This window comes from Stigmatopora argus, chromosome 17, assembly GCF_051989625.1.
Source record: "Stigmatopora argus isolate UIUO_Sarg chromosome 17, RoL_Sarg_1.0, whole genome shotgun sequence".
NCBI lineage: Eukaryota > Metazoa > Chordata > Actinopteri > Syngnathiformes > Syngnathidae > Stigmatopora > Stigmatopora argus.
In genome coordinates this window covers 3,469,729-3,497,229 of record NC_135403.1, presented here as the reverse complement: position 1 = coordinate 3,497,229, position 27,501 = coordinate 3,469,729, and the positions used below count along the sequence as shown (strand labels likewise).

The 27,501-nt window shown below is 40.3% G+C and overlaps 1 protein-coding gene across 1 annotated transcript in view; it reads left to right on the top strand.

The window, feature by feature from the left end:
- ofcc1 (orofacial cleft 1 candidate 1) overlaps positions 1–27,501 on the top strand; it is a 68,890-nt gene that overhangs the window by 25,515 nt on the left and 15,874 nt on the right. Inside the window, exon 6 of the mRNA XM_077624801.1 lies at positions 5,789–5,948. Coding sequence (XP_077480927.1) covers positions 5,789–5,948 — 160 coding nt within the window. The remainder of the gene's footprint in view (positions 1–5,788; positions 5,949–27,501) is intronic.

Sequence of the window (27,501 nt, the reverse complement as noted above, 5' to 3'; positions counted from 1 at the left end):
ATTGTTTGTCAGAAGGTTCTTGAATATAAATACAAACTCTGTCATCATATTTTAAGTACAATTAAAAAAAACTGCTGATGCTTTTTCTGAGTTAAAATAATGGAGGGGATTTACACCGTATTAACCTGTGACTTATTCATGGAATAACATGGTTTATAAGTTTGACAAGGCTTAGATTTTCAATTAGTACAATAGCTTAGTGGCAAGCGGGGAAGTTGGAAAAGGCAAGCATTGTGTGATTGGCAGCTTTACTTTATAGCCTTTGAAAAATCTACAATGCCAAAATGACAATTCTCATGTGATGTCTATACTAAATGAGAGAGAAACACAAGTCATCTATTCGTGAAAGAATGTGAGGAGACTAATCTTAGAGATGTCTACTAAGGTTCTCTCAGGATGATTAAACACTATCAACTGATAACAACAGCCATCATTCACAGTGGCTTTGATTGTCAAAATTGGAAATTTCTGCCTGAAAGACATTGTAAGGTACAGTAGGCCCAATTTAATTTTCTATTCTTTGAACACAAATTTTAGACAAGTGGCAAATTTTGACCATATTATTATATCCATAATTCCTAACCCCAACTGATATATAAACCCCAATAGATATAGGACATAATGGATCTCCGGTGATCTGCCTTTGTGTAATGGGTTAGGATGTGGATTTGGGATACCAAAACACCATATCAAGGTTTGCATATTTATTTGGTAGACTTTTTTTTCAGGGGAAATTGTACAAAAAATAGAATTAAGTTTTTGGAATGTAAAAAATTCTGAAAAGTCTTTTAGAGGGCTGCAGACTTCTTGGAATATCTGAGGCGTGATCACGTAACCATCAAAGTTTTGTTTCAAAGAGTCAAACAGAGTCGAACATGTGTGGAGAAGGAAAGACATAAATTAACTGCAAAGGATTTGAGACGACTCAAACACGAAGTTCATAGAAACCCATTATCCTCCAGTGCTGCTCCATTCCACTACTTCAACCCACCTTGAGTGTTAAGAAGTCAAGAAGTATGAGCCATTCAGTTCTTGAAGACATGGGCAAGGAAAGAAAGGCTGAAACCTGACTACTCAGAAGACCGATATGAAGTGAAGCATCAAGAACAAGAAATACCTAGAGACAATGGCATGAGATTGACTCTTGAGTGACAGGGTGGATGGGTTTGATGATTGGATCAATAATGGACACACTTTGACTTAGACACCAGCAAAGTAGAGGTGGAGTAAAGTAAAGTGGGGTTTATACAGCCAGGTAACAGGCCTTCAACTAAACAAACAATAATACAAAGCCAGGAATAATGACTTCTCCCACTCAAGCTCCACTCAGATTTGTATTGAATTTAGGCCACAAGGCTAGAGCAAGAGTGATAATGAGCTAGGGTTTCATATTGGTTCTATGCACTATGACACGGAGCATGACCCGTTTTGAAAAACAACGTTCTCAGGATATATGTACCGGTATGGAGAGAGAACTTTTATCTTCTTATAAATTACATTTCAGCCAACCCGTATTCACTTGCACTAGAAATGCATTTCAATAATTTGGGATTATCGACCTCCATTCTTTTTGAAGCACCAAACTAAAACCAGGACGGCAATTTGACTGACAGTAAGAACCAACTCTTACATGGGTAATGAAATACCATTAAAAAAATATTTTTTTGTTCAATCACTTCTGCCTCCAAGGTTTTATATTTGGATCTATGTATCTTTGAGCAGACCGTGAGTGTGTAGTACAGGGGTAGTGAATAAGTTAGACACAAAGAGCCAAAATTTTAAACTGTGAAAGTCAAATAGCCAAACATCCGAAGCAGCATAAAAAAATCCAATCTGCCAAATTATTTTTAAAAATATAATATTTTACTTGTTTTTAATGGGCCCTGATGAATTTGAGTGTGTTTTAAGAGAGAATAAAAATAAGATAAACATGAAACGAAGCAAAGAGCCACAGTAAGTGTATACAAAATATGAGGAAGCAAAGAGCCGCATTCAGAGCCACCAGTGGCTCAAGAGCCACGTGTTCCCCACTCCAGGTCTATTGGATCTCAAAGATAGTGTCAGTCAAGTGCAAAAAGGTCAGCAGTCCTTCTATACTTCCATGCTCTTACAATCAGTATTAGACAAACGACTGCCCCTTGATGACAATCTTGAAAACAAGTCTGATCATGTGTTTTTCAGAACTCACAACAAATGTGACACGTTCACTATTGTCTGAAAATAATAACACTCTCATCCTCAAATTTGCCGCCTCTTGGTATTGAGGTTCACTCGCCGGACTTTGGTGCGGGCAGGCACGGGCTCGGTTCCCGCTGGTGCCGGGATGACTCTGAGTACATATGGTCATTTGTCTCTCTGTGTGCCCCACGGCTAATTGTAAACCAGTCTAGGGTGTAGTCTGCCTTTCGCCCGAAGTCAGCTGGGTTAGGCTCCAACAACCCCCACAACCCTTTCGAGGCTGAGCGGTATGGAAGATGAATGAATGAATCTTCAAATTTCTGCCTCAGTGAGTATAGGTTATGAGAGTAGGTGCAAAGTAAAGGTCCAGAATTACCTAACTTACATTAACTGTATTTTCTAAAAAGTAGCTTGTAACGCCAAAAAGTGTGGTGTTTTTTTTTCAATTCAATTTATTGGCGAAAAAAAGCACAAAGGCTAAGGGCCATGTAAAGAAGATAAAAGAAGTGTGTAAACAAAAAAAACACGGTCTTGTCACTGGTTCACGGCCAACACGTCATTCAGAGCTCTCTTGAACTGAGCGACCGTCGGCTTCTTGACCACACTGTGCGGAAGCCGGTTCCAAGGTCCGGCGATGTGCACCGAAAAAGCAGCCTTCCGCCGATTTAACCGGAACCTGCGAGGATACACCTTCCACGGATGACCCCTCAGACCTCGATCAGGTGCGGGCGTGAAGAAGAGATCGCGGGGCATGTTGTAGTTACCGTGGAGGATGTTGTAGGCCAGTATCAGGTCCCCTTGCAAACGCCTAGCCTCAAGGGTCAGAAGATTGAGTCGCCGGAATCTTTCCTCGTAGGACATTGTGCTGAGGCCGCGGACCATCCTCGTTGCAAGCCTCTGGACCCGCTCCAGATGCTGGATGTCCCTGGCGAGGTACGGTGATGCAGCTTGGACACCATACTCGAGAATGGGCCTCACCAGGGAAACATACAGCGGAAGGAAGATGTCTGCAGTGATGATGGCAAAGGACCGGAACATCAGGAACAGCACTCCGCGAGCTTTGTTGGCTGATTAGATGCATTGGGCCGTTGGTTTAAAAGTGGAATCGACAATGATGCCCAGATCTTTGCACCGTTGAGATCATTCCAGTTCCAGACGTCCCGGTTCAAAATCGAGAGGTGCATCAGGAGGAGCCCCAATAGCCAAATGACTGCATTTAGTGATGTTGAGCTGCAAGTCCCACAGGTTCGACCATCTCCACACGTGATGAAGGTACCTACGAGGGTCCTCGAAGTCACTCCGGGGAGCGACGAGCTTCACATCATCAGCAAAGAGGAGAACCCGCTGGGAGATGTGCTCTGGCAGGTCGTTGACAAAAACCACAAACAACAGTGGTCCAAGAACGGAGCCTTGGGGGACACCGCTGGGGGCGTTGTGAGTCTCCGAGAGTATGCCGTTGACTTGAACTTGAAAGGTGCGGCCAGCCAAAAACGCACCAATCCACCTCACGACGCTCGGTGCCAATTAGTGCTACTTTGGGGCTCCCGGACAGGGGTACCCTCTGGATCTTGTTTCACTTGGCGTAAGGAGCAAAAAAATGCGAAGGCCAGGAGAGTCAAAGCTAGTGAGTTAGACTACTATTGCTGCCACGCCAACACGGAGCTTATGAAATACTGAGCTTTAGAACACAACTTCAACAATCAACTTTAGGGTTGTTTCTTTCATAGATCACTGTTCCTCAATCAAAATTTTGAGTGTTCCGACTTTTTTCCTCACTGATGGTGTTCATTCCATAGATGTTCATCTCATGTGAGGCCACAATTTATGTTTTATTATTTGCATAACTAATGGACTCAACGGGATTTTTGATCCAATCATGTTTCTTTCAACATGGGTTTGGTGTTCCATCTCTCATCTAATTTTATGAGCCGCTTTATCCTCACTATAGTCGAAGGGGGTGCTGGAGCTTATCCCAGCTGACTTTCGGGCACGAGGCGGGGGACACGGTGTCCAGCCGATCGCAGGGCAGAGAAAACCGGAGTACCTGGAGAAAACCCACAAAGGCCCGGGGCTAACATGCAAACTCCACACAGGTGGACCAACCTGGATTTGAACCCAGGTCCCCCACTGTGAGGCCGACGCGCTAACCACTCCGTCACCGGTCCGTCTGGTTTGGTGTCCCGACTTTTATTTTAAAGATTGTAACATACGTACATAATCTACTCTTACTCCTTATCGTCTGTATTATACTAGTACACCATACTTACTACATAAATAACATCTGCACAAAGTCAGGGTCATTTCAACACTAAACAACGCAAACTGGTTTGAAGAGATGATACAAAGATGTGAAGTTGTTTTTTTTTGCAGGCGAGTGCATAAATGAATGAGAAGCATGGTATGAGTATAGAATGAAAATAATAAATGCATGCTATTGTTGTGTGTGGGGTCAAGATACTACAAACATCTCTCTCCCAGGAGGGAAAGGGGATGATGTTGGGTTCAAAGATTTGTACCATTTCCATAAATAAATCCATGTCTCCTTGATGTTGTTTATTGTTGAGAACTGATTACCCTCATACAGACTAAAATCTCTATGGAAGGGCACAAGGTCAACTTGTTTTGATGGTCAGCCAATGTAATATTTCGTTTTACAGACATAGTGATTCCTTTTCAAGGATGGTTGCCTGTATTCATGTGTAGCTCATAGAAATTCTCACCGTTTGTGATAAGCATCCATGGATCAATATCTTCTCTGCTTGGTCTTGTGGCTTTCTTCTGACTCAGACTGGGCTTTCCAAACTCATCTACAATCAGCAGCATGTCAGAATTTGACTCCCACACAACACCAGCCATAACACACAAATACACAAACGCATATGTCCATGTGCATGCAACTACTCACACACTAGCAGACAGACAATGCTAAAACCCAGTTTGATAACAAAATGCTTCTCACTTCCTTAGGCACCCCAATGGATTCCATTTGCCCTAAGATTTAAAAATAATACATTTAGGCAATTGTAACTTGTGATTCAGGTTTCAGTTCAGTTTTTTATTTTTATTTTTTTATTTTTTTTATTGTATCCTTTGTTGGCGACCCGGCAGCTGAGTGTTTTACACATTTGCCTCATAGTTATGGGGTCATGGTTATAAATCCATGTCGGTCCACCTGTGTGGAGTTATGTTCTCCCCGGGCCTGCGTGGGTATTTTTCGGGTACTCCGGTTTCCTCCCACATTTCAAAAACATGCATGTTAGGCCAGTTGGAAAATCTAAATTGCTCCTATAGGTTTGAGTGTGAGCGTGAATGGTTGTTTGTCTCCTCGTGCCCTGTGATTGGGTGGCCACCAATTCAGGGTGTACCTTGACACGTGCCCGAAGTCAGTGGGGATAGGCTCGGGCAGTGATAAAGCAGCTCAGAAAATGAATGAATGTTTCCTTTGTGACATACACGTGCACATTTCGTATTTACAGGTTTACCTATTCTGCCTTGCTCAGGTATTTGACCCTACATTATCTAAAGAGAGAGGAAACGCCCATTCACAGTGATGTTTTTGCATACATACACCTCCATATTTTCATTTGTTTTCTGATTTCACACCCTCTAGATTTCACAACAATGGTCACATGCTTGACATCTTCCAGAGGCTCACAGCCAAGGAGGGGACTTACTTCTTACCTCAGGACTTGGAGGTGTCAAATCAGGAAGTTAGCTACATCATAAAAAAGGCAGAGCAATGGAGAGGCTTTAACGGTGAAAGACGTAAGGTAGGTAAAGTATTTTTTACACCTCTGTTTTTAGTCTTCAACTGGCTCTCTCAGAAATCTTTGTCTTCAACTAATTTATTTCTCTTGCTGCAAAAACTTTTTTCAAAACTCACATAATGATGATAACCCACAGTTTGAATCAGCACATTTGCACTGGTGGTTCTTGTAGAGGGAACATCACCCACCAACATTTAAGCTTGGGAAAAAGCCGATCTTCACTCTTTTAAAACAACAAAACCCATGCCGCTTTGTGTAACGACCACTTTAGCCAGCCATGCCATTACATTTTCTATTCGTAGATTACATTTCAGAAAGTTGAGAAGTCATATCGAGATATTTGGCTATATTTTCATTGCTAGTATATAATTCAAAAAAATGCTTGCAACCTGCCAGGTCAGTTTTTACAAAGATACAGTATTTTTATTAAAATAGAGTCATCAATAAAAACATTTTGACATTGCTTATGGATTTGCTACATTGGTTATATTTTATGTGGTGTACAAGTACATTTCACAAGTGCAAGATTCTACTTTACATGTATGTTGCTCTAGATAAAATTAGTATTCCAGAGTTATGTTGCTACATGTTTGACAGCACAGTGCAGGTCCATGACAACGTCACAGCAGAGAGAATTCTATTAGCACAAGCCGACACCAGATCTTTTGCATAGTGATTGGAAATGTGCCTTGTCGAGATAAGGGCAAAAGAACATGTCCATAAAAATGTAGAACCATATTTAATTTAGTGTGTTGGATTTGTAATGGCTTACATCGCACCATGTTAAGCCGTTTCCGTTAACTTTTATTGATGTTTGCTTGCACAAGTTAAAAGACAAACAAAATACTGAAAAATACATAGAAATGTTGCTTTTTTGTCAATGAATGTCTAGAAACAATGTAATATATATATATATATATATATATATATATATATATATATATATATAATATGTTACATATTTTTGTAATGTTGAGGTTTGTTAGACGCAATTCTGAAACAATTGTCCGTTAAAAAGGCCTACCAGACATCGTTTCGTTCATTGTTATTTAACTGTGTATGTATATGTAGCTTATCACAGCAAAAAATCAGGACATGTCATTTACAATTATTCATACTATGTCTCCATTGAGGGTCACTTCACTAAGTCAAGTAGGATTTCGCAATATGGAATTTCTTGAGTTATTTTCCCTCATTAACTATATATCACACACAGGAAAAATATATTAAAGTAAAATCCATGATTGCAAGCAAAGGAGCAGCCTGGCACAAGCTGAAACTAATATTTTGCAACTCTAATGACTTTTCACATTCCTAATTAGATAGAATAAGGTTGATATGATTAGGTCAGGATGTAGTGTTTTTCATTAAAATGCATTTCAGAAATTGTATTCCAAATGTGCCTCTGCAATTAAATAATGAATCTGCTGCATTTCTTATTATGAACCCAATTAATATCAGAGGCAAGGGCATAGCTTTAATAAGAATAGGCCATAAGGCCTTCATTAGCTGGCTGGGAGAAAGGAGGGATAAGGGTAATGGAAAACAAGGGACTTTGTGTCTCTATTTTTCTTCTATGCCAAATTGAGGAAAGCAACAGGCAATTTCTTTTGAAAAATGTTCCAACATTCTGAGCAGATAAAATCTGTGCCAGAAAAGACCTGCTCGTACATATTATTTATTTTCTAAAATTAAATAGTAGTTGGAGTATTGTCAGTAGTTGTCAGACATGAGGTAAAAATGTGGGTAAAGATTTTCTGTGCCATCACGCTTTTTTGTTTTTGCAAAATTCTCAGGGTTAGAAAATATAGACCCTATCTCAGTTAGGTGGGTAAACAGGTGAGCCATAAATTAACTTATATTTTCTCAAACATATTAATTGCCTAGTTCTATTTACACTTTGAAGATTAGTGAACCCAATGATGGAGTGTTTTTTTTTTGGCGGAGGCAGCATGAGATCACATAAACCCAGCACCTCACAGCTTTGATACTGGTGAATAAGCAGACACCACAAAAGCCCTTCATTATAAAATTGAGGTAATTTAATGCTTGTCAGGGGCCAGATCGCCATTGCCACATTAATGGTGACAACAACTCAGGCAACTATGGAGCAACAATCGGAGTTCGCCCAACCAGTCTTCATGTGCTTTGTGGACTTAGAGAAGGCATTCAACCGTGTCCCTCGGCACTCTTGTGAGCGGTACTCTGGACTATGGGGTTCCGGAATCCCTGTCATGCAGGGTCCGCTCCCTTTATAACCATTGTCAGAGTCTGGTCCGCGTAGTATGTCGGATCCACTTCCAGTGGGGGTTGGATTCCGCTAGGGCTGCCCTATGTCATCAATTCTGTTCATGACTTTTATGGACAGAATATGTAGGCGCAGTCATGGTGCTGAGGTGTTCCGGTTTGGAGGCCTCAGTATTGCATCCCTGCTTTTGGCAGATAATGTGGTGCTTTTGGCTTCATCAAGCCGTGATCTCCAACTCTCGCTGGAACGATTCACAACCGAGTGTGAAGAGGTCAGGATGAGAATCAGCTCGTCCAAATCTGAGACCATGGTCCTCAGTCGGAAAAAGGTGCCCTCTCCGGGTCAGAGATGAGGTCCTTCCACAGGTCTGACAGAACTGAGGGAACCAATTTGCATCATCAGCTCCTCTCATTTCATCTCATTTTCTGAACCTCTTTGTCCTCATTTAGGGTCACGGGGGTGCTGGGGCCTATTCCAGCTGACTCCGGGCCAGAGGCGGGGTACACCCTGAATCGGTGGCTAGACGATCGCAGGGCACAAGGAGAAGGACAAACCTGCACCCTCACACCTATACCTAGGGGCAATTTAGTTTGTCCAATCAGCCTACCATGCATGTTTTTAGAATGTGGGAGGAAACCGGAGTAAACCCGCACAGGCCCGGGAAGAACATACAAACTCCACACAGATGGAAATGACCTGGATTTGAACCCAGGACCTCAGAGCTGTGAGACCGACGCGCTAACCAAACGTACCACCGGGCCGCCCAGTATGAGTTGTACTAGCAAAAGGGAAAAAAATCCAAATCAAAGAACAGACGTCATTTAAATTTTCATATTGTAGGAACAATAAAACTAACTTGATATTTTGCTCTAGGCCCCTGGTATTTTTAAAGATATATTTTACAGCATATCTCTTTGTCCCTTTCCGAGCTGAGTTAGTGTCCATTGTATATTTTACATTATCTTTCTACGCTCAGTTAGTGTCCAACATATTGTAATAAATCGGGTTCTAATGTTGAAATTATATATTTTTTTATTTTTCACGAACGTACCATGGGAGTGGGCAGATAGGGAAGAGTTGGATGGAGGTTTTTGTTTCCAATAAATGATTAAAAACCTGAGAAAACTGGTGATTTTATTTTGATTACTATATATCTTACTAGATCTCCCTTGGCTCCTCTCCTTGCTTCATTGGTGTCCATCTATCATGCAGTTCTGATTGTTTAACGCTGGTTTATTTATGATTTCTCACATTTTTGTGATTGTATCAACAAGTGCAATGCCTTATGAGCATGTTGCTTCTGCTAAGGATGTGTCAGAGTGTCCGGTTTGCCATTTAACATCCACAAAAACATGCATAAAGAAAGAGGAAAGACATCTTTCTCGAAAAGAAAGGGGAGGACGCCATTTGGGAGCGATCCTATACGTGATCCAGAAGGCTGTCTTTTTGTCTTATTTATGCATGTTTCTCTGGATGTCTAACAGCGAACATGACACCTTTCTTTTCTTTTCTTTTGTCTATTTTTACACCTGGAGACCCTGATTACATGAAGGTCCCAACTCTAAAGGGAGGGGTGGATTTTCAAAACACATTCACAATCTCACCACTATAGTAAAAGACTAAGGATTAAAAAAAATAAAACATTCTTCATTGGTGGCAAGAAATGAAATGATGGCAACTTTGTCTAAAGCAGGGGTCTGCAAACCGGTCCTCACGGGGGCCGCTGTGGGTGCAGGTTTTTGTTCCAACACAAACAGTTTAACCAATGAGGTTTCTGCTGAAAAATGAAGCACCTGACTGCAATCCACAGATTGCACTTCTAAGATGCCAGATTGGTGGAAAGGTTTCCTCTTATAGGTTTGAACGAAAACCTGCACCGACTGCAGCCCTTTCTGGAATAGTTTGGAGATCCCTGGTCTAAAGTAACAACACATTTAAATTCAGACAAAGCTTACACTAAATGTAGCAAATGTATGAGGAATGATAATAATGTGCGCATCACTTCTATACCTAATCTGAACAGCAACAAAGAATGATGACAATCGCGGGGAAGGTGCAAGTTCTCCATATGGCTAATGAAGGGAAAACTTACACTGCCATTTCACTCAATTTTAGAGAAAAAGGGTTAACCCTAGTCTATCATTTAATCTTTCAAGAAGGACAAGGCTCAAATTACAAAGGTGTCTTCCATCACCTTTAGTAAAACAGCAAAGACGGTTGTCATGTTTCATAAACCATAAGTGTGGGCGCTACTTTGGCCATATGGATAGCCGACTGCCAAAAAAAGAACCTAGCCCTAAGAATATCACCACAACATAGTACAGTGCAACCTTTATTGTATTTAATATTAGTATGTTACATGCAATTTTACAGGTTCGTGTTCATTGTATAGTGAATACTGTTCTGAGTTACCTGAGGCAAAATAGTGACGGCAAGTAACGGAGCGGGAAGTTGTGGGGAATGTCAACTATACAGAGAATGGTGTAAACTGTGATGTGATGGAGTACACAGAAAATGCCCCCACATAACAATAGAACCCATAGCTCCTGAAACAGGAACTCACAAAAGCAGCAAAGAAACACCCAACCACCAAGAACCCGCTGAGTGCTTGGGTGGGGTAAGTCAATGTGACCAAGTAGTGTAATTTCAGGTTGTTACTACAGCGCTTTTTGGTTAATGATTATAAAAAATGTGAAAAATCTATTTTTGTGTTCATCTGAATCACATTTGCAGTACAGTCACACTCCTTTACACGAGGAGAAAACATTCCCATACTGTTAACTTTACTTTGTGTCTGCATGTGCATGTTGCATTAATGTGACTTCTATTAAAGATGGCTAAGGTTGTTTTTTGTTATTGTTATGTTTTATTTTGTGGACAGCGCTTTGGGCACCAATGGCCTGAGGGAATAACAGGCATGCAAGAGCAAGAAGCACACACAGTCTGAGTATTAGCAAGCTCAATATGAGAAATGACTGCAAATGCTTCTTAAAAAGGTCACAGACCTCTGGAGCACTAACGTGTTAAAGCAGTGGTCAACTCAAACTAAAGTGCAAAGATCACATATTGCATACACTGACACACGCGTACGGGCTCGCTCCCACGCACACACAAGGTATGCGCTGTTATGAGACTCTGAGAGTATAACCTTAAGTCAAGCTATTGCAGTATCATGTAATTAAGATTCATTCATTCATTCATGCAACCGTTTTATCCTCAGTAGGGTTGCGGGGGGTGCTGGAGCCTACCCCAGCTGACTGCGGGTCAGAGGCGGGGGACAGCGCCTTGAATCACTGGCCAGACGATCACAGTGCACAATGAGATGGACAACCATTCACGCTCACACTCATGCCTAGGGGCAATTTAGAGTGTCCAATCAGCCTGCCATGCATGTTTTTGGAATGTGGGAGGAAACCGGAGTACCCTGAGAAACCCACGCAGGCCCGGGAAGAACATGCAAACTCCACCCAGGTGGACCGACCTGAATTTGAACCCAGGACCCCAGAGCAGTGAGGCCGATGTGCTAACCAGTCAAGCCGCCAGGCCGCAATAATTAAGATTACATATATAATTTATTTGCCTTGAGACACGAGACAAATTTGAGATACGAGCATACGAGACGGTTCCCGAGACAGCCGCCACATGGCCGAGTATGCGAGAGGCTGCTAATTAGAACAGCATCGTTCTGTCTTTCTCGCTGCATCTCCCTCGCATAAAGATATCTATGAGCACCGGCTATACAGGTTGCATTTTTTTGCATTAATCAGTGCAAAATTAAGGGAAAAACAATGGGTCCAAAGCCAGTCAGCGCAACGAAGGGCGAACCATCGTTTCTAAGATGTGCAGTGACATTCATAATGAGACGGAGAGCCTTTGTTTAATATGGTTAAAAGATAAACAGTTAGCGGGATATACCGTGACCAAATCCACAATCTGTGAAAAAGCCAGCGGAATCTACATGGACTTGAGAGCAAACCACACATCTGAAAAAGACGCCAGCTGAACCCTTCAAAGCGAGTCGTGGCTAGTTTGATAATTAAAAAAAACAACAACTCGGCAACTTGGATCCACTCGATTGTGAGGCACGGGCAGGTAGCAAGTTCCAACTCGAAAGCCGCACAGGAATACATTAACATTGCCTCGGTTAGAGCGCAACAAAGTTACACCATTTAAGTGTGTATCATAATCTAAGTTCAATTTAAAGTTCATGTTATCGTTACGAGCATGTTGCTGTCCATCATGTCTCTCTCCTGTCCTCTCGCCCTCTGTGCACTCCGTGGTAAACACTACCGTCTGTCTGTACTGAATAATGTCACATTTTAGTATTGGACATCATATCCACTAGATACGTAGTAGGTGTTAGTTTGTGAGTAGGTTGTGAATTAGAACAAATAAAAAGATGATTTTCCATTGTAATTTTGGATTTTTTTCAGAGGGTGGGAACGGATTAATTGTATTTAGTTCATTTCTATGGAAAAAAATATTTGAGATACGAGTAAATTGACATATGAACTCGATCCCGGAACGCGTTAAGCTCATATCTCAACGTATTACTGTATTTTTTTCATTAGAAATAAAATCTCAATCCTTACAAAAGTTGGCAACATGACTGTTGAATAAATTAATAGATAATTATATCTTATGCTTTAATTTTTTAGCAATGCAACTTTCTACAGGCTTCTAATGTGAGAGGCATTAAACAGGTGTGGGTTTTATTTTTACTTTTGGTGTAAAATATTAAGAATGAATCCGGTGGCGCAGCAGTTCGCTCGCCTGACTGGGATCAATTTGGATCGGTGGTTGTGTGATTGTGAGTGCGATTGGTTGACTGTCTCTACTATGTGTGCTTTATGACTGACTGGCGACAAGTCTAAGGTATAGATCACCTTTCACCCGGAGTCAGCTGTAGTAGGCACAAGCACCCCAGCCAAGGATAAGTGGTGGTGAAAATGAATGAATGAATGTATATTTAGAATGTAATTTTCAAGCTATTGGAATTGTTTCTTTTTGCTTCAGTGTGCATGACCCAACTTCTCTGTAATGTGGTTGATTGGTGAGATTTTGAATGTTTGATGTCTACATGACCGGTACCATTGGCAGTTGTCATTTGGGTGTATCAGTGGCCAAGTGTTCATATTCAAACTTGCCTTGGCATGTGGATGTGTGGGAAAAAAATGGCAGATACACTACTTTCATAATGGAGTGGCACCACTGATTTCAAATCTGCTCATACTGTATGTGGAGTTATTTGACTTGGAAAAGTGGTTGCAATCAAATCATAAAACACCCACATGACGAACTCCAACCTAGTCACATATGTTGCGCTTATGCACAAATTAGTTAGAAAAAATGAATATTATCCAATCATCATTGTGTTATTTACAATTCATTTGGGGAAAGGAAGTTATTATCCCTGAAAAAGCCAACCCAGAAAATACTCCAGGAGCGCATCATGGCTACAAAAACATCTCAATCCAAATTCTACAGGTTAAGAATGTCTGCAACAATCAGACAGAGGGACTCATTAGGATTCTCACAAAAATTAGCAAATTCAGGCCCAATCTTGTGATGATGTGAGTTCAATGGAAACATGAAGCTGGCAGGTCCCACCGTGACCGCAACGTCTGTAAAAAAATGACTTCTGCGCCACGACTACGATTAGATTTGTCACATAGTAGAAGTTTTGCAGGTGGTGAAATTTGTCAGATTGATTAGTATGCTTGAAAATACCTACGGTGTCATGAACGCAAACAAACCACAATTGGTATGAATGACCCTTGAGGCTGCTCAGACACTTGGAACAGTAAAAACAATATAGCGCATGACACTAGAAGAGAGGATGGCAGCAAAATTTTAGAAAGTGACTCACAAAAGGGAACAATACACAGCAATATTTAAAGAATAATATTATTTATACAATATTGTATATGCACAAGAGTTTGTATTGTAGTGTATAAATGTTAGATGCAGCTAAACATATTTAAATTCATCTGTAGACGCATTAGCAGACTAAGTAAAATAAACACATCATTTAACATGCTTTGATGAACACTAATTATTCAAGTTAGATAGAAGTATTTGTGTGTGATGCTTTGTAGTTAGTCATGTTTTTTCTCCATTTTGTTAAAATACTTTTTTGTGAAAGAGTAAAAACAAGATAGGCAATGACACTGGAAGAAAGGATGGAAGAAACATTTAAGAAAGAGACTTGGAAATTACAAAAGGGAACAATATACAGTTGTGGTCAAAAGTTTACATACACTTGTGAAGAACATAATGTTATGGCTCTCTTGAGTTTCCAGCTCACAGTTTACAACTCTGATTTTTCTCTGATAGAGTGATTGGAAGAGATACTTCTTTGTCACAAAAACATTCAGGAAGTTTGGTTCTATTATGACTTTATTACGGGTTAACATAAAAAGTGATCAAATCTGCTGGGTCAAAAATATACATACAGCAACACGAATTAGCAATTTTGGTGACTTAGAAAGTTTTGTCAGTGAAATGAGCTTCATAGCATCGCCTCTTAACTTCTTGTGAGTGATTATGACTGATTACAGCTGGTGACTTCTCTGAGGCCATTTAAGTAGGGCTCATTGGATGCAAACGCCCACAAACGCTACAATGGGAAAGTCAAAGGAGCTCAGCATGGATCTGAAAAAGTGAATCCTTGACTTGAACAGGTCAGGAAAGTCACTTGGAGCTATATCAAAGCAGATGCAGGTCCTAAGAGCAACAGTGCAAACAATTGTTTGTAAGTATAAAGTACATGGCACTGTTTTGTCACTGCCACGATCAGGAAGAAAACGCAAGCTATCACCTGCTGCTGAGAGAAAATTGAGGGTGAAGATTCAACCGAGAATCACCAAAAAGCAGATCTACCAAGAATTAGAAGCTGTTGGAACACAGGTGTCAGTGTCCACAGTCAAGCGTGTTTTGCAGAGGAGAAAAGGTGAGGCCTTTAACCCCAAGTACACCATGCCGACCGTCAAGCACGGTCGTGGTAATATTATGCTGCGGGGCGGTTTTTCTGCCAATGGAACTGGTGCTTTACAGAGAGTAAATGGGATAATGAAGAAGGAGGATTACCTTCAAATTCTTCAAGATAACCTAAAGTCATCAGCCCGAAGATTGTGTTCCAACAGGACAATGACCCAAAACACACATCAAAAGTGGTAATAGAATGGCTAAATCAGGCTAGAATTAAGGTTTTCGAATGGTCTTCCCAAAGTCCTGACTTAAACCCAATTGAGAACTTGTGGACAATGCTGAAGAAGCAAGTCCATGCCAGAGAGCCATCAAATTTAACTGAACTGCACCAATTCTTTCAAGAAGAGTGGTCAAAGATTCAACCAGAAGCTTGCCAGAAGCTTCTGGATGGCTACCAAAAGCACCTAATTGAAGTGAAAATGGCCAAGGCACATGTTACCAAATATTAGCGCTGCTGTATGTATATTTTTGACCCAGCAGATTTGATCACTTTTTTCTGTTCACCCATAATAAAGTCATAAAAGAACCAAACTTCATGAATGTTTTTGTGACAAAGAAGTATCTGTTCCAATCACTCTATCAGAGAAAAATCTGATTTGTAGAAATAACTGGAAACTTAAGAGAGCCATGACATTATGTTCTTCACAATTGTATGTAAACTTTTGACCACAACTGTACGTACAGCCATATTTAAAGCATTATAGTTTATATTTATTATATTATATTCACAAGTGTTTGTATTGTAATCTATAAATGGTAGGTGTAGCTAATATATTTACAGACGTACCTCTACTTACGAAATTAAACGGTTCCAGAACTTTTTTCGTAACTTGAAAATTTTCTACGTAGAGCAGTATGTACTTTATATGTAAATTCTCTAATTCGTTCCACGCTCCTCACACAGTGCGTTCAGGGTGGGGCGCCAAGCCACTTCCTCACGGACCAGATCGGGGTTATGGGATGGCTTTTCGCCTATTGTGTCCCTCGTGGTTTCCATTTCCTCCTGTGACCAGGTGTGTGTACTACACTGTGTTTTTGTCAGTCTTTGAGGGATTCTATTCCTTGTCTGCTTAACGCTATTTTGCCATATCCTATTAAAACTTCCTCGTTTGTCCCCCATGTCTTCCATGTCAGTTCCCATGTCATGTTTGGTTTTGTTATTTATTTGTAGGTCCTTGTTATTTTCTTGATTGCCCTTTCAGCCTCAGTTATTAAAGTTTTGTTAGAGCACCCGATTCCACGTCCTTTATTGCTCCCCTGCATTTGCGTCCTACTTCTTCTTCATTCCACGCTCGACCCCTCATGAATCATAATAAGTAATTTGGTGGCTGAAATTTTTCATCTTAAATGTGACTCAAAATGTCTGTTTGGTTTTGGTATTGGAGCCGTTTTTTTTACCAAGATAACAGCACCAAAACAAGAAACAAGTGTGATGCAAGCAAAAGGCTCACGTTCATTACATTTAGAGTGCACTCGAGTGGTGAATGAGCAAGTGTTGGCTGGGTGGAGCCATTTGAAGACAAGACATTCATTCATCTTCCATACTGTCCACATTCGAAAGGGTTGCGGGGGTTGCTGGAGCCTAACCCAGCAGTCTTCGGGCGAAAGGCACACTACACCCGAGACTGGATCGCCAGTCAGTCGTAGGGCACACTGAGACAAATGACCATCCAGAATCCCAATCATACCGCCTGCCCACACCAAAGTCAGGCGAGTGAACCTCTGGACCACGAGGCGGCCACCCATGCTTTTCCCACTATAGTAGTTCAGGTTATACATTTAAGTTTTTATTTTCTTTTAATTTATGTTTTGCATTGCTGAAATGTCAGTACCAAATAAATATTATCAGATTAATATTTTTGTAATTCTGAGATTGCAGAATTCATATACATTCAGGAAATAACATGAGCAAATGAAACTCAGAAGAATAATTGGTGTAATTGCTTTTTCATTCATTCATTCATCTTCCATCCTGCCCATCCTCGAAAGGGTTGCGGAGGTTGCTAGAGCCTAACCCAGCTGTCTTTGGGCGAAAGGCAGACTACACCCTAGACTGGTCGCCAGTCAGTCGTAGTGCACACAGAGAGACAAACGACCATCCGCACTGCCAATCATACCGCCACCAGCCCGTGCCTGCCTGCACCAAAGTCAGGCGAGTGAACCTCTACACCCTGAAGCGGCTGGCATAATAGTGTTTTTTTATTTTTTTATATACAAAGTACATCAAAAAATATCCGTAATAGTTCATTGATATTATGACTTCAATATTTCCAAATCTTAGAGCAAAGAGAAAGACAGCTAACAATCTAAGTAATATATAGTACCTAACAAACCTAGAAAATACTTAGAAATTTAAATATTTTGAAAAGCATACATACTGGATTACTTAATTTATAAAAATATATATTTAGATAATTCTCCAGGTTTCTGTGTTTATTTGTATAACTGCATACTTGTTAATGAATAAATAGGCCGTAGAAGAAAGTTAGAGTCTACGATTTGATGTTTACTTAAGGCTGGCAATAATCTTTAATTCCCACAAAGAAGATTAGTATCAGTAAATTATGCATATTTTATCTCCTGGATTATCTCAGACACTGAACTATGGTATCTCTCAGGATAATCTTTTAAAAGTCAGTTTATTCTGATGGTAGGTACTGATGTTTGCTTTTCCTTTTATCGAAGTCTAATTAGGTTCTGTACTTGTTTAGGATCCTGTGTTCCTTCACCACTTTTGTTATGATTATTTCAGTTAATATCTTTTTCAGACAGTTGTTTTGCTGGATGAGCACGGTAATGAGCATTAAAGACAGGAAAACCACTGTAGTGTGTTTCCCATTGCTTCACTGTGTTCGTGTGTCTGTGTGTATGTGTTTCGTGTATGCAAATATGAATGAGTGGCTTGTCTTGTCCAGTGGTGCGTTTAACAAGACACAGACCTTTGCTTTGGCCAAATAAGACAGTGTGCATCCATGCCATTTTCAAGATGCTCCAATTATATCTGCCAACCATCCACATATTGTCCAGATTTTGAATAACAACATATCTATTTCCATTCTAATGGCTGACATTGCTTGGTGTATCCATGCATGTAGGTCGATTGCTCTTTTATGCTTTATGCTTCCACATGTTCCCAGCCACTCACTGTGTTTTAGCCATTTGTAGTCTAGTTATGCATATGTGTATTTCACAAACCCAATATACTATGCTTGTTTCTGTGTGTGCATTCAATCCTTCGTGGATGAGCATTTGTGCAGTGTGAGCCTTGACATATGAGCTTTGCTCATGTTACAATACAGTGTGCACTTGCTATGTCAAAATTGTGAATTAACCCAATTCATCTGTGTTGGCAATCTTTTTTGTGTAATTCCGCAATACTGTATATGTGGTATATACCCAATGCTGCAGCAAACAGGTTTGGAAACTGGGGTCAGTATTATGGCGGGGCGGGAATAATAGGAGGCTGGGGTAGTTGACCCTCCTATCTTAGATAGCCTCTGTGCGATGCATACTCCTGTAACCCTTCTAACCAAAAATCTCTCTTCCCATTCATTCATGGTGCCTGGCCCCAGGAGCCGGCGGGCACTAGAAATTTACGCATGCTCGCCGAGTGAGGCTTTGTTTGGGGGCAAATGTGCGTGTATATAAGTGTGAACGTAGATTAGTGATACTTTTTCTACGTTTGTTTGCGCAGGTTTATGTGTGCATGCAATGTTCATTTTACGTCCAGGGGGTTGTGCATCCCTCAGATACTTACAAAAGTTTCAGTGACAACTTTAATTGTTTTCCTTTGATTTTTTATTTATTTATATATCTATTTATTTTTTGGGGAGGGGGGAGGTATTCGTTAATATTTGGATTTTGTTTTGACAGTGTTCAAAATCTATTGGCATCCTACGGATGCACATCTGCCGACAACCTAGGATCTCAGTCAAAATTCATGTGTCATGGAAGTAACACACCAAAACATGTCAGTTGACTAAAAAAACAAACAAACAAAAAAACACCAGGGCCTAAAACTCTTTACACCAGTGGATACTTTAAGATAAATGGGAAAGGAACAAGAACATTCTAACCATGGCAAAGCGAAGGGAAAAAGGAAACGACATACAAACATGAATTAGTTTTTAGGTTACTTAGACTTCATAAATTACTGTTTCCTGAAAACCCAGCTTTCCCCAACATTTTGCTCATAATTTAAATTATAAATATAACTTTAAGGGAGCTGTAGAGTAATTTTGAAACTTTTAGAGCTGAAAACGCATTGATGCATAGTGCTACAACTAATACTTGTTAGGGACAATACACCAGTCTCCCCATTTTCAAACCAATACCTCCAACTTCACATTTTGTCAAAACATTGGCCTCCATCAGCAATATGACGGTCCTATCCTCAGCCTCGCCTTCTATACACGACCGATACATAAATAACCAAGCCTGTCGCCCACACAGGCAAATTCAAATGCACCTGTCAAAGTGATGAAGCACCCGCCCGCAGGGAGGCATTGTTTACATTTTCACTCCACTCATTGCAAAAGTGAGATTCTAATTATTCCTCTCACTGTAAATTGAAGCCAAGTAGGACAGAAGTACAAACCAAAAGGCATCATGGTCAATGCGCCAGAAGTAGGTATGTCTTTCAAGAAGGAACATTAATAATCTTAGTGAAAATTGGTACATCCAGTATGTAGTAATGTATGAACCCCGTTGAAGACCTTTCAAAATCATTGGTTTCCCAGAAAAGGAAAAAAAAAACTACTAGTTTGCCCACCTGTGACATACATGACAAATGGACACTGCAACATTGCTGTTTGTTACCTATGCAATTCAATGCTTTTAGAGAATTGATCTAAGAGAAATGTTTTATTGCATGTCTACTTTGCTTTGGATTTAATTCCCATATTAATCATTAATCATTTGAATCAAGATTTGAATTAAAATTAACATTTATTGATAGTTGAAGCTTCTTGCAAAGTTAAGTGTTTTCACAACAAATAAATGATAGAATCTTGTCAACAAGTATTCGAAAATATTTTTTCATGAAACACACTGATCCATATTTATTGAAATTGTGCAGTAAGGATTCCATGATAGGACGCAATGGAAAACACAAACCGAGACTTGTTTTTATCGTGCGACGTCTGAGTGCGAAATTGAAAGTGAAAGCAGGGTGGAAGTGCAGGAGAACATGATTCAAGGGAGATTTTACCTTGCGAGTTTAAAACGGAGGCAGAATCTAAAAACATGGCGGAAGTGAGTGGGCAAGATAAAGTGCACGCCTATACGGATTCTGACAAAGATGACTTGGCCTAAAGCTCCCGATAACCTGTTTTTTTAAATGATTATTTAAATCAAGGGGGTAGGAACAATTTTCACTGTGAGTACAGTACCTAAACAGTGGTGGGCCGTCAGGGCCTTCAAGGCCTTCTCTGCTGGCCTAAGAAATATCTGAATCATATATTATATTTTGTCCATCAATACTTATTAAATAATTCCAAATTGTCTGTTAGCTTCCTTTCATTGCTTTCCCCCTGGTTACACTGCTTCCAGATGTGTTTTCATATTGAAGCATTTAACCAATCACATTTCGGCCATTATTTGTTGCCAGGGTCAGAAATCTGCTTCAAGGCCTTCACAAGCAGTTCTGCAGGCTCTGCTGCATTAAACAAGCGTCGATAAGACAGTTGCTTTAACCAATCTGATTTCGAGTTGGCAACACCACAATGCCTTGTCGCAGGCGTAGGGATACATCATTGCTTTCACCAATTATGATTGGCTAGTGATAGAGTAGGCGGGCCAAAGCCAGAGTGAGCCAGCTAGAGCTCGCAAACTCAACCCACAATGGCCGACGGAGGAAAACAAATGGATTTGGTTGCAGATTTGCTCACAAAGCCATTTTCCAGACGGACTTTTCCTGAAAAAAATGGACATCATTAAGAAAGGGCGGTCAACTCCGAAGCTAGCAAGCCTGTTACAAGGGTGTGTCCGCCACTTTCAGTTCCCTAACTAGGAGTGCTACTCCTGGCTCTCACGGGCTCCGAGGAACACTGCAAATTGTATTGCTGGGAGTGCTTGTTATTCGCCACCGGTCGACATGGTATTTGGAGCAATACTGGATTTGCAAATTTGACTTGTTTAACCAAAGCAGCAACGAGACACCAACGCACTGCCGGTGCTCTCCAAAACTTTTTGGGAAACCCGAGTTCACCAAGCAAGGGTGCAGGGAAACGGAGCGCCACAACGAAAAGGTAAAGAAAAATAGGGAAATCTTAAAAAGTTTGATAGACTGTAAACTTTCATTTCGAGGACATGATGAAAGCGCTGCATCCCCCAAACAAAAGAAATTATGTGGAACTTATTTCTCTCATTTCTGAGAAAAACACGAATTTACATTACCACCTGTCCACTAATAAAGTGTTTAGTGGCACGTTGGGCAAAATACAAAACAACCTGATCACTGCTATTACTGAAGTGATGAAGGAAGAGATGAGAAATAAAAGTACGTTTGTCTCTGTAATGGTGAATGATTCTGTGCAGTGTGCTGATAGATTTAAAGCACATCTAGATGATTTTGAATACTGTAGAATTTTTGTCACTTCCTATTAACTTTGTCGCATTTTTGGGTCACTTGTTAACATCTACTCATCATTGAAAAAAACATGATTGGATGCCTATCATCCTAAATAGCGTAGATTTTTTAGTTATGTAATAATCAAATTGGTATCAATCATATTTGTGTATGAGCGAGCATCCAGTTCCAAAATTTAGCTGGGGAATATATATGTATATATATATATATATATATATATATATATATATATATATATATATATATATATGTATATGTATATGTATATGTATATGTATATGTATATGCATATGTATATGTATATGTATATATATATGTATATGTATATTCATATGTATATTATATATATATATATAATCTTTGAAATATTGGCCGCAATGCTTCTTAATGGATTCGACCCGCAAAAAAAATATTTCTACTTCAAAGAGTTAAACTTTGTAGCACATAATTTGGATTATTGGGAAACCTAGGATAATAAAGCATTAGGGCAAAATGACAAAACAATCCTACGTAGGTTTTTGGCTTCACACATTTAATGGAATTTTTGAGCATTCAGACGTGCTTTTTTCAATACTACAGAACAGCAAACTGGATGTACAGTTTTGTCCTGCAAGAGTAAAGAGGTTTTGTGACACAGTTGAGCGCGAGAGGAGCCGATACGAGGAAATCTACGAGGCCACTGAATGCAGTGCGGGTGCTCCAAGCGCATGAAGGGGTCAAGCGCAAGATTCTCGCGCGCACTACCACCAACTCCACGACAGGATTCTGGACAATATTACTTGCCAGACACGGACCAGATTTCAAGAACACGAAAGACTGATGTTTCTCTCCCTCCTCGACCCGCAGGAGTTTTGGGAATACCAGAAAACTTTCCCACATGCAACCTTCTCCATCTTAACGCAGAGCCACGGTACACTTTTCGATCTGCATCGGTCGGCTAACAACAGAACTGATTGTAATGAATGCCACAGATGATTTTACAGGAAAATCTCCCACTGATCTCCTTGACTTCCTTCAGCAGAAAAATCTAAGTGGGAGCATGGGGTGGCTGTACACATTAGTGGTTTTGACAGTGACCCCCGTGTCCACTGCTTCTGTCGAACGGACGTTTTCAGCCCGAAAAAGAATCCAAACTTATGCCAGTAATACAACAGGACAAACTCGACTCTCAGCATTAGCTTTGATGGCGATAGAAAAGAACTTCTTGATGGACCTGAAACGCACATGTAATCTGTACCACAGAGTAATTGAAATATTCTTGAGAAAAGAAAGGAGGATGCATTTTGTGTATAAATAACAATATTTTTGGTGAGTAAAATATGTCTATTTTCCTAAATAATATTTCATTTTTTTAGGTTATGATTGATTTTTTTCATTTGTGTCACAGCTGTAGCTGCATTAAAGGTTTTATAGCCATAAAATACTTATTGAGGGTTGGATTGAGTCACAAACAGCACTACTGAAGGCCTAAGTGTGAAATGCACGGCCCACCACTGACCTAAAGTATTCACATTTTTAATTTATAGATTGTATTTAGATAATAATACATTAAAGTCTTTTCATGACTATAACTGTAATATGTAATAAATAATACACTTCTTGATAATTGTATCTGTGTATTTGTAATTTTGTATAGGCGCAAAAACATGTATATAGTAGCCCGAGCACGAACCCGACCTGAATTTCGGCCTAAAATGTCAGTCAATACTTTGGGTTCGGGCTATACTTATAAAAGTATAATGAGATGTAAAGCTTTAACCATTGTGCACAAATAAACAGACAGACAAATAAATAATCAATAAATAAGTAGTCCAAGAAAGGTCAGCAGAGGGTTGTTCCGTCTGAAGTCCAGGATGAGTTCCATTGTTTTTTGGAGACGTTCAGCACCAAGTCGCACCATTTCCTGAGTCTATGGACGCAACAACAAACGAGCAGACAGATAGAAAATCAATCTATAGTAGAGATAAATAATGAATATTTGAGAACTAAATAAGTAGTCCAAGTGAGGTCAGACGAGCGGGGCGGGCTTGTTCTGTCTGAAGTCCAGGATAAGTTTCACGGTTTTGGAGACATATTACATTAGATGCTAGGTGCAGAACTTGAGTTGAGTGTGGTGACGGCTCTTCAGAAGAAACTGTCCTTTAGTCTGTTTGTCTTGGCAGTTATAGCTCTGTAGGTCCTTCCAGAGGGCAGCATGTTGAAGTGGAGTAATCCGGAATGTGTATTGTCTTTTATAATGTTCTCTGCCCTTCTAAGGCACCGGGATTCGTAGATGCTGGACAGGGTGGGTAGGGGGCAGTTGATTATCTCTTGGGCTGTGTTGATCACCTGCAGGGTGGTGTTCAGAAGTTAAGAATAAACTAAATCAGGACAACTGAAAAGACAAACACGCACCGGTAAGAGTGAGTTGTGGAAAAGCTTCAAATTGATTGTTGAATATGCCACAGAAACTTGCGTTGACTTCATTGAATGTAGTCAATATGCCTCTTTGCTCTCATACGAGAGCAAAGAGACTGGCACCTTGATGCTGAGCAGGCATTTAAACAGTTGAAATCTATATTATCATATAAAAGATGTAAATGTTTATAGTCTTCTTTAACTTAGATTTCATTACAAAATACTTTTTTTAAATCTGTTATCATGAATCACCTGTCCTCCTCGGGAGTCCCGAGTCCTCACAAATAAAATATGAAATTCCGGGTTTGTTTCGGGCTCAGTCCTGCAAATCAAGTTAAATCACCGGGCTCGGGCCGGGCTCTAATACCCGCGGGCCGGATTGGGTCAGGCCGGATGTTTTCGGCCCGATCTTACCTCTAGTATGTAATAATAATATGGGTGACCTACTTCATGGTTTTTGAATTATCGCGACCATGACTGGTCTACATTATCCGCTATATTCGACGGATTACCGTACTACCCACTTAGAGAATTTGCTATAGGATTTATTGCCGTATATTTGGACTACAAGTCGCACGTGAGTTTGTCGCTTAAAAAATGCATAATGAAAGAAAAAAAGAACCCATATAAGTCACACTGGAGTATAAGTCGCATTTTGGGGGCTATTTTATTTGATAAAATCCAAAAAAAAAGAACAAATATTTGATCTTGAAAGGCTTTTAAAATTAAATAAATATATAGAAATAATAAAAATAAGAATAGACGCAACAACAAGCTGAATATATTTTTTTACAAAAAGTTTTTTGTAAAAAAAATATTAATATTTTTTGGTAGACCAAGTCTACCCAACCACTATTGTGGAAATGATAAATACAGGAGTATAGCATCCTCTTACTGTTCAGTGTAAAAAATAACTAATTATGGGTGGCCTGCAGCTTGAGTGGTTAGCCGCCGGCCTCACAGCTCTGGGGTCCTGGGTTCAAATTATGGTCGGTCCACCTGTGTGGAGTTTTCATGTCCTCCCCGAGCCTGCGTGGGTTTTCTCCAGGTACTCTGGTTTACTCCCACATTCCAAAAAACATCCAAGGTAGGCTGAAATGGCACTCTAAATTGCCCCTAAGTATGAGTGTGAGCGTGAACGGTTGTCCGTCTCCTCGTGCCCTCTGATTGGCTACCCACCGATTCATGGTGTCCCCCGCATCTGGCCTGAAGACAGCTGGGATGGGCTCCCATGAACCTAGCTAGGATAAAGCGGTTCAGAACATGAATAAATGAATGATATAATAATGTGTAAATATTTTCACACAAGTCACAGACACATAAAGGAAAAATGCAATTTATAGTCTAGAAAATACTCTAATCATTAGTCTCTCAAGGATGTTTTTTTTTCCAAATATGTTTATATATAACATATTTATATATTTTTTTAAATAAGACTTGCAACTTCCCAATACATCTATACTGGAATTTTGTTTACGGGCAAATGAATAAAAGTGATTGACTGAAGGAAAAAATGTGTTTTTTATTAGCTTCTGAAGGTATTTTAATGAGTTATGCTATCATTTTATGAATACAAAATTCCATTAACCCAGAGAAAAAACTGTCTTAGTGTCTTTGTAAACCACTGTCCAGCGTTGCCATTCACATTTGTCCCTCTGTTGTTCCCCTTGTCTATTCTGTTGGAAAATCTGAAAATTATGAAACTGCTGGAAAGCATGGTTTGACATATATAGTACTCACCATTAAACATAAGGTCTGTCTTCCATGATGCCAGGCAAGGGACTGATGCAGATGCAATCAGATTTCTAAAAACAGACCCCAACAATAAATCTCAGCTTAATTGGCTTTGAATTGGTTTAGCTCACTTGAATGATATCTGCTTAGACCACAGCTGGGTTGTCTGCTCCATGCAGGCACTGAACCTAAATCAGTCACTTAGTGCTATCAAATGGAACAATGGTGAAGTGGAAAGAGCACTCAAACTCTTGTTAGAAAGCGAAAAAACAGGCTAGTGCCATGATGGAACAAACCAGATCAGAACAGTCTTAAGTGTGGAGCCACTAATGCTCTTTCCATCTTTTTGTATGAGTCATGAGCCATGATACATTGCATGAAATGGCATCACCCAAACATAACACAGAAAAACCTTTTAGACATTTTGTCAACTGGATTTCACATGGAAATTAGGGCACAACTGCCACATGGCAAACAGGAGAAAATCATCTCTTTTCATGCTTAGCAAAATCACACACAAAAGTGACATCTGACAATGCCTGTTTTAACAAAAATAATAATATACTATAGCACCTTTTAGGACACTCGGACGCTTTACAGAGACAATATTCTTTCAGACCACAAAAGATCATGTTAAGCTGCTTCTATTCTAGCCACAGCTTCATTGGGGCAGTCTGACAGAAGTGAGGCAACCGATTTGGATCATCAGCTCCTCTCATCTCATCTCATTTTCTGAGGCTGGGGCCTATCCCAGCTGACTCCGGGCAGGAGGCGGGGTACACTCTGAATCGGTGGTCAGCCGATCGCAGAGCAAAAGGAGAAGGAAAACCATGCACACTCACACCTATACCTAGGGGCAATTTAGAGTGTCCAATCAGCCGAAGATGCATGTTTTTGGAATGTGGGAGGAAACTGGAATATGCAAAGGAAACCCATGCAGGCCCGGGCAGAACATGCAAACTCCACAGAGGTGGATGTGACCTCGATTTGAACCCAGGACCCAGAGCTGTGAGGCCGACACGCTAACCTCTCGCGCCACTGCACCATTATCATCAGCTACTATGACCACAATTAAACACATTCTCTTATTAGTTCCACACAGGCAAGTAGGGTGAAGTACATTGCCCAAAGATACTGCTGCATTTTAGGTAGCTGGGTTCAAACCCTTGATCCTTCAATCAATGGACAACCGACCCATTCAACCGTTAGTCATTGAAGCCACTGAACAGGTAACCGACAAACCCATATTGCCACGCACATCCGGTTCTAAACACCCAAAATAAGAGTCAGAATGTAGTCCTGCAATGTGAAAACATTCCACCTGAACAGGTTCAATAATTTTGCAATGCAGAGGAATAGTGATGCTCTACTGCACAGAGATGTTACAACAGTTTGGAATTTTCAGTAGTTAGCAGGAGAGAAAAGTCCACACCCCAAGGTTGGGGAGCACAGTGGGACCCAAGCACAGGGTTGGAGGCAGACAAGGGACTTCCCATGCTTCTGCCTGATGCACACACTTCCACTCTTCACTTCTGTGGCGTCCAGGTGTCTTACCCGCCCAGAGAGCTCTATTTTTGGATAAGAGCGATGGCGTCCGT